Genomic DNA, 9088 nt, shown 5'->3' with positions numbered 1-9088 from the left:
GTAATCAATATGGAGCACCACTCCCCTCCCTATCGCTATGGTGATGGAACATAGATGAGAGCTGGTGATTGAAGGCGTACTTCAAAGGCGACCATTTATACACAAACCACATAAACAGGCAAAATGCACAGATATTTTATTCTAGAACCCTAAGAAGAAGGCAAACTATTCAGTCCCATGAGTCAGTAAATTACACATTTCCAAAGATGAACACTATCAATAAAAGAAAAATGAACTAAAGAGAATCTTCTGAAATCTCAACCACACAATCTGCAGAAAAATCAATTTTGCATCAAGCCATCCCCTACAACAGAGAAAATGAGGTGGTTTTACATTTAAAATCATGAATAAACTGGAAATATGAGGCACGTCTCTATGCAAGGGATTGTAGAAGTATGGAACAAACTACCCAGCCATATACCGTAGTTGAGGCAGATAAGCTTGTTTCTATTAAACAAAGCAGGATGAGATCTTTGGATCAATAAGCTACTATGAAGCATGCCACATGGGTTGAATGTCCACCTATTAGCATCTATTCTTCTGTTTACACACACATGAGAAAGGCTGAAATATTCTGAAAACTCATATCATTGCTTAAACTGAGTGGTATTAAAAATGTGCAAACCTAGGGAGGTGAATACACTGTGATATTTTATACTGTTCATTATCATGCACATTTAACAGAAGGCACAGCAAGAAGGACCAATTGGATCAGTGAAGCTGAGCAATGACATCACTGCTCAGTAAGTCTGTTTATACATAAACCAAAAACCAAGTGGTCCACAAAGTGCAAACTGAAGACAACGTGCACAAATTTCTCTGGTTTACAGGAAAGCGTTTAAAACACGGTCTGTATAGCCTGTAGTCAGCTGCACACCAACATGTCATAAATCAGCCTGGTCATACAGGAAGCCAGAGAAGATGCAATCTAATTTCTCCCAGGGACTGGCTAGTGGCCAGGAGAAGAAAACATTGCAAAAACAAAATCAACCACAATTACAACTGAAAGGAAGATGTCAAACCTGCGTAACAAGAAACCTAGCACTTGAGCAATCCTTGGATCTTGTCCGAAATGGAAAAACATCATTTTCAATAAATTCTCTCACAAATTGTGATTTTGAGGGGGAAGGGAAGGTGTTAGGAGCCATTTAAAAAAATGAAGATAACAGCAAGCAACTGCATCTTCCATATTGGGATTAAGTTATGATTACATTAAATATAGAATGAAATACAATGAGTTCAATATCTACATTTTGCTGGAAAGCTAACCTTGAATCATGCTTAACCTCCAATTTTCGGGCATATCTACATGAAATCTTTTACTCACCTGCATCGTGAATGTGCTTCGATTAGTCTAAATATGAATCCCAGTCAATCAATGCCTGCTTTAAACGTATGGTTAAGCATGTTTTAGGATTTTAGACTGAGTAAAGGTTAGAATTAGAATAATGTCGGTTTATGCAAAAAAAAAGAGAGGTTAGAATGATGAATGTTTTTCAACCGCTTGATTTCAGACCATTTTAGGCTGCAATTAATGTTACAAAATGCAACATGAATAGAAATTTACCCCAAAAAATTAAAGAAAAGGCAAAACATAAGCTTTCTTACTTTACAATTACAACCTAGAACACAGCCATGATGTGTTGAAACGTTTAAGGTTTTTGGGAAAGCTAACCCTAACCCTAGCTCAGGCTGAACCCCAATTTGTCTGGAATCTGTCGGAAACCATCTGAAATCATCTGACTGAAAATGTGTCAATTAATCCAAATATTAGTCAGAATCAATCAAAATCACTGCTTAAAGTACTGTATTTTGTTTGCTTTGATAACATATCAAAGGGCGGAGTGGTGGCACTGTGGCGAAGGATCTGCGCCTGTGGCTGGCAGATTGCTGGTTCAAATCCCGCGGCCAGCAGAGGAATCCTACTCCATTGGGTCCGTGAGCAAGGCCCTTCACCTCAACTGCTCCACGGGTGCTGTATAAATGGCTGGCCCTGCGCTCTGACCCCAAGCTTCTCTCTCCCCCTGTGTGTCTACTGGAGAGCAAGCTGGGGTATGTGAAAAGAAATTCCTAATGCAAGAAATTGTATATGGCCAATAAAATGATCTTATATAGATTTGTGATAGTTTTCATTTGAGACATGCCTTTTGAAAGGTCATAGGAACAGCCATGATTTTTTGGCAGAGGAGCCACTAAACCTTGGTTTCAATTCTGGCAGCTTTTCAATGCAAAAAAATACTTAATTGGAATCAATTTTAAATTGCAATTACTTTTAATTTATACATATTTTAACCAGGAAATTATTAATTTCAAGACCACCTTTTAAAGGAATAACTTACGGCGACGCTCATTTGTCACATTACAAAATTAAATAAAAGTAAACAGTAATATTTTACAAAAGGCAAACTTTAAAACATGCAACTTTAGTTAACTAGAAGAAGTCATTTAAGTCATCATTAAATGCAGAGCAGAAGGTGAGTAGTGTTAAATTACCTAAATAAACACTTTAAAAAATATTTTAAAAGATTAGATTACTTTTAAGAAATTACATTTTCCATATAAATTTCAATTCTTTTAATAACATTCTATTCATCTGGGCAACAGAAGTAGAGTATTTCGTTAAAAAGAAGATGGCAACTTAATTTTCAAGAAGTTCCACCTTTGTGACAGATATTGCAAATCTTGATCAACAGCGACACCTGCTGGCTAATATGAAAAAAGTGTAGCACCATTTTAACCAAATCATGGAATTTAACAGTTGAAGGGGAACCGCAGTCCCAATTTCTCAGATCGGTTATAAAATCTAGGTAACAAAATACATTAACAGTGCATATATATACACATATTTCGAATTAAGCGCAAAATTCTAAACTTTGTTCAAGTTCTGTAAATCGCCATGTTGTCGCAAACCCCTGGTTTCACCACAGGGCAAGGGCGAGAGCTCCCACGAATTGCGACATGATGATAATAACTAATGTAAAGCGATGTACGAGCGAATAAGTACCGATTGTGCAGCAGACATTTCACCGCAAAAATGTCCCAACGTGATGTGCATGCAGCGTTTTCAAGACAGGGCAAAATCGTCTTGAAGTTTAGAACTATTTCTACTGGATTAAAAGATTGTATTACCAAACCTGTGTGTTTACAGTATAATAAAGCCACTGCACCTCACCGAGTTTTGCCTCGTTCTGAATCGCAGAATATGGCGCTGCGCATGCCTAGATATTTCGTCTCTTTCGTGATGTAAATTAGTAGTTTTACAAGTTACAGTGTACACTTTACTTATTTAACGGATTATTTTATCCGTTCAGTTGAGGCCGGTCCTTTGTTCACTGTACCTAGGACTAAACCTTGGACTTTTGGTGACTACGCGTTCACCGTTGCTGCTCCTCCGTTAAGGAATACACATCCTCTGACTCTACAAAAGACATTTTCTACAAATTAAAACTCAAAGCTCACGTTTTTACTAGGGCTATCTGTATGAATCTGTATGCTCTCATTTTACTTTTACTTTTTTCCTTTATCACCATTCAGTGCGATTGGATTTTGAAAGGTGCTTTATAAATTAATCTTCCAGTACTCTCATTAAATCTCATTTTACTAGTCTGTCTGGAGTATAATAGAAGGACCAAAGTGTTTTCATTCCAAACACTGGAATCTAACCCACTAGAAAATTTAATCCGTGACCTAAAAAGAGTTGGGAGGTATTGACATTTATGATGGATTTTTGCCATCTCGTAGCGTTAAAATCTGAAATTGTGGCTATTTTGGAACTGTCCTAGATGCAAACATTAGTGCAGGTGGATTGCTGATAAAACGAGTCAACAGAACAAGTAATTATTAATTTATTTACACAATTTTAAAGTACACAAATGCAGTGGCAATACAAACAAAAAAAGTTTTACAGGGCTAGTAGAATACCATTACACAGGATACAGCAGAGTCAATGTATGGAGGAGTTGAAAGAGGAGTACAGCCAGCAGTAAAGGGACAGAGACTGGAAAAGACACGGACACTATGGCCTTAAGCTTCCAAACCAGGGAAACAGTGGAAGGTAGAAGGCAGGGGAAAATTGAAAGGGCAAAAGCAAGGGCTGCCTCTACCAGCCAGAGTTGTCACATTGATGACATATTATACAGAAGCCATATTAAAAGTAGAATGCCCAGAACCAGAAGCTTCTGTCCCCTGCAGCACTTTTAAAGCTGGAACTCGTTCACTGAAGAAAAAAAGATCCGAAGCTTTAGTGCATGCGCCTCAATCCTGAACCTCACCAACGCCGATTTGGAAACACTTACATCCCATGACAGGCTACCTTTTCTAAACCTTTACACTTAAAAATGATTTCAAGTTTGTGCCAAAATGGCACTTTATCAAGTCTTGTATTCATTCATTACATTGCACAAGAGTTAGGTTATCGTACTGAAGATGAACAAACTGCAAGCAAATCATTTTGGAAGGCAAACTTCCTAATGCAGACATACTAGATGAACACAAAGCTTCATTCAGGGGTTTTCCCTCTAGCTTGCTTCTGTTTACACCAGCAGTTAAGTGTCATACCTGTGTACCACAAAGGGAGAAATCCTGACAATACCTTTGTTGAATGATATCAGATATTTACTTTCATGGCATTTAAAATTACATTCCTTGGCTAAAGTTTTAACAGTCTAATGTGAAAAGAAGCCAAACCTATCCTCTCCTCTATTCCCTCCCCAACGGAAAACAACTATTTGACAGCTGAACGCTGGTATGGAGAGCAGATGCATATAAAAATAATTCCCATCAAGCATTACCTAAATCAAGAGGAGATATAAGTCCACAAGTGTAGCACCAGTGCTTCTCAGAAGAGCGATTCTTTTGGAAACAGCTATCAAGTACAAGTGAATTTGAACACTAACCTTCTACCCAATTAGATGGTTATGGTACAAGTTAGTCTAATTTCATAAAACGGGGGTTAACTGGGATTACAGGAACAAACTTTAGTGGTCTTCATTCCACTTTTTAACTGATAAGATGGACTTGAAAAGCAAGGGTCCTTTATTAAATGAACAAGAACAGATCTAAATAAACACAAAGAACAAAGACTTTCTTTGAAGTGACTTGGCAAAATAAGTACACCAGGACTGCTGGACGTGGAGGCACAAGCACTAAAGCCATTCAAGCAATATCAGGTGCCACCTAGCTGTACATTCTAAGTGAGGCCTGATAAACAGTAGGACTGAATAACTGAGTAAGAATCACCAGACAACCAATGGAAAACATTTACATTTCTATTGTACAGGTATTTCACAGCTTTGAAATAAAAAATAAGGGAATGCAATATATTATACAGCAACAGTCAATTGACCAAGATGGTGTTGATGTGGAAGTCTCTCAGATAAACAAAAATAACCCTCAAAGATTTCTAATATTAAAATATGTAAGAAAAAACACCAAAAACCCCTTTAGATTTTGATTTCTTCTGCATTTCCATACAGATCTTTCACTTCTTAATGCGTACAATCTGACAAACAGTCCTCCCAGACAACCTAGACGACTGCACAGTAGTGGTCACCAGTGCTAAAATGTGGGAATTTACTTACAATCAACTTTGAAGAAACAGAAAGGGGCCTTCATAAAAACTAAAAAATAAAAATGACAAAATAAAATGAGTTAGAAACTCACATGAAACCTTTATGGGTCTTAGAAGGAATTTCAAGTCTTTTCTTGAAGTATGAATGCTTTTTCTAATTCCTTTTTTTTTTCCTCGTGTAAATCACAGACAAAAGCAGTACACCGACACTACGCATCTAAACAGACCGGAGCCTGTTAACTTTAGCTTTAATATAAAAAAGTGAATTAATGTCTATCATCATACAGTAGGATAGTAAAATTATTCGGCCAACAGTGGAGGGAGAAGAGAAATGGCGATTATACTTTATTCCGTGTGGTCGGTCTGCTCAGTGAAGCGTCTCTCGAAGGCCATGGCAGCGGTCAGCTGCAGGCTGCGGGCAGCTCTTCTTGGTATGCCAGTGTGGCAAAGGCAACGACGGCGCAGAAAGGTCCGTCTCCTGTTGGTGATCTTCCGAGAGAGTATGTTACTTTCTGAAAGGCATTTAAATGTTTTGTTTCCTTTTTAAATTGAAAAAGAATCTGCTGTTTGGGACTGAGTTTTCGGTAGTTGCGGAAGTGAAGTTGTTGGAATAGTATTAGTTACAGATCAGCCATGCATTATCAGCCCTCCATGGCGCGGTGTTTTCTTTCATCGAGGTACAGCAGACTGGAGACCACTGGGGGTCACACGAGACAGGATCTGTATGTGAGGGAGACAGATTTGTAGAAGGTTTACTATATAATTTTCTCTGGATAAAGGGGCTTTAACAAAAACATTTGGCACACAGCTCATGTCATATTCGTCAATGTCCCTGTGCTATAGTTTATGAATGGAAAAAGAACAAATGGATATTCATATATTTCAGTTCTACCTCTGATCTGAAAGGTATACACTTAGTAAAACACCTCCTATAAATGATTTGATTTTGCATTTAAATTAAACACATGCGATTACAAATGGCTTGGTAAGCAGATCAAATAAAGTAGGAAAAATGCTGGGTGGTGCTTCAAGAGAACATCATCGACATGAGAAGAGTAATCCTGTTACTTGTCTTTCATGTTATCACAAAATTCTAATACTTTGCATTATACTATTCTAATAAAATACTTCTAGTTCTAAATAATGTAAGTTACAAGTATTGGCCATAACATGAGACATGAGGCTTTAGAAAAATTCAGGACAAATGCAATGCTTGCTTAGAGAGAACAGAGACAATAGAATATCAATGTCTTCATTAACTCAGAAGAAAACATCTGCTCGAACCCAGGGTAGGTCTTTTCATCTTCCTACTCTTGATCTATAACAGAATGAGACCTCCTTGGTGCTGCAATGGTAAGTGAACTGTACCAAGTTTAAAAACCCCACTTTGAACACAAGCAGAGTCGCTTGTAATTTAGTTCAACCTAGCTGATGTGGAACAATTGTGTTCCTTCTTATATTACTCAATATTCTCTTATTTTCGGTCCAATTAAAAGTTTCAACAAAAAGGCAGTGAAGCTACTGGTACATGAATGCAGTATGCCTGCTCAGTGTCTGGTGAAAAAGGAGGCATGCAGGAGCAAGGAGAAGGAGGTAAAGGAACAGCAGAGCAAATTCAGGGAGCTCCCACACTTCAGGAATGAAAATCACAAACTTCAAAAGTTTGATTAATTCCAAGCAAATCATCTGGAAGATTCAGGGAAGAAAAAAGTAATCAAAACTCATTTCATGTGTAAGTCATCTGATCATGTCTTCTGTTACATTTTAAACACTTAAAGAACAAGTATGACAAAGGGCAAAAATGGCTGTTCAGAATTTGAGAAAAATTTCATAAAACAAGACACCTCATTTTCAATTTTTTAACATATGTACTGAGACATTAATATAGAAAACTGCTGCTAAAGAACCTGTACTAGCTGAGGCTGTGAACACAAAATACTAAAGACATTTTAAGATAGCAGCTGATCTCCCAGACAAAAGAATGGGAGATGGGAAGCCAGTTCAGCAAACACCCTCCATTCCATGGATCACCTATAAAGCACCTATAAAGGGGGAAAGGAATTGCAAAAATTCTTCCATCTAGAAAAAAAATAATACCGAGTCATAGCTGTGCTTTCAGACATGCACGCAGTTTAGATGTCATGCAAACTTGTAAATCTCACTTGGAGCTGTGGATTTTAAAAATACTGTTCAAATCGTAAAGGCAAAAGCTTTTCACAAGATCACCTATTCAGAATGTGAAGGAATAGGGGTTAGATTAGTCACAACTAGTGTCCCACGTTCTCCAGTGTCTTGCCATGTGACATTCCTTTAAACTTGCTGTCGTCCGACTGTCTTCCTGTTAAAAACAAGATGCCTGCTAATTACGAAACATGGTGTGCCTCTTTTCACTTACCATCACGGCTACTGAATGCTTTGCCTCAATCCCTCAAGCACAGTTTACAGGTGACATTGATCACAAACTCCAATCCTGTTCAACTGGCATTTTAGGTCCTTTCAAATGTGAAGAGTTTATGCATTTGCTTTCAACAGTTGAACGACAATAGTCTACTCTAAAGAACAAGTAGTGTAAAATCATTTACAATGTCAGTTTGTTGATTAATAATGTAAAAACACCCTGTAACTGGAGGGAATTCGTCAAATTGTTCTAGACTGCTAAAGTCTGTAGTGAAGACGAAATGACTACCCATAAAATTTTAAAAGGGAGGTATCCATCCATTCTCTAATGACTTAATCCAATTCAGGGTTTGAGCAACCTGGAGTCTATCCCATCAAGCAACGGGTACAAGGCTGGGGAATACACCCTGGATGGGACACCCATCTTAGGACAGTGGGAGGAAACCAGAGCACCCAGAGGAAACCCAAGTGAACAAGAGAACATAAACTCCATACAGATAGCACCCCAGGTCCAGAAACCCAGGGACCCAGTCCTGCAAAGCAGCAATGCTAACCATTGTGCCACTGTTGCTAAAACAGAAGACCTGTAAGTCAATGTAAAATAACGAAAATGTAGTCACATTTGATGCAATAATGAAATGCAAGTCATACTGCATCAAATCACATACTTTCAAATCTAATTGATTTATTCAAGAAACAAACTGCCTGTTGAAAGACAAGAGCCAAGATGCATTTAAACAGAATGCTGAGTGTTCCATGATTTCATTTTTGGATCATGCAAAATCATTTAAGATGCAATTAGCTCTCATTTCATCATCACTTGAGACCAATGTTGCAATTTGCTCTCTGAGTATAGGATGTTTATAATTTACCACTACTTAAAATCATAGCTCTGATTATGGTATATTACAAATTCTGCTGAAAAGAACAGCTGAACATCTCATTTGATAACTGCCAAAAAAGCACATCACTTTCACATGGTAAACTGCTCAACTAAAATTTGAATTAAAGGAGCTCTAGGATAAGTGATTAGTTTCAACCTGTACAACTGTACTTGAAAGAGTGATGAGGTATAACAGCAGCTGTGATGTGAAGTGAAAAGCAGCTCAGACCTTGTTTCAT

The 9088-nt window shown here is 37.8% G+C and overlaps 1 protein-coding gene across 4 annotated transcripts in view; it reads right to left on the bottom strand.

Annotated features, from left to right (window-relative positions):
- Positions 1 to 3829: 3829 nt before the first annotated feature.
- LOC148824078 (casein kinase I) overlaps positions 3830 to 9088 on the bottom strand; it is a 34425-nt gene continuing 29166 nt past the window's right edge. For 3 of the 4 annotated variants that reach the window (XM_088927066.1, XM_088927067.1, XM_088927065.1), the window contains one exon: positions 3830 to 6289. Coding sequence is in view for 1 of the 4 variants with exons in the window: in XM_088927065.1 (XP_088783191.1) it covers positions 6239 to 6289 (51 nt within the window). In the remaining 3 variants the exon portion in view is untranslated. The remainder of the gene's footprint in view (positions 6290 to 9088) is intronic. The other variant, XR_016093733.1, reaches the window with a different exon arrangement.

Source organism: Atractosteus spatula, chromosome 11 (assembly GCF_055471065.1).
Source record: "Atractosteus spatula isolate fAtrSpa1 chromosome 11, fAtrSpa1.hap1, whole genome shotgun sequence".
NCBI classification, from domain to species: Eukaryota; Metazoa; Chordata; class Actinopteri; order Semionotiformes; family Lepisosteidae; genus Atractosteus; species Atractosteus spatula.
This window is presented reverse-complemented; position numbering and strand designations above follow the sequence as displayed.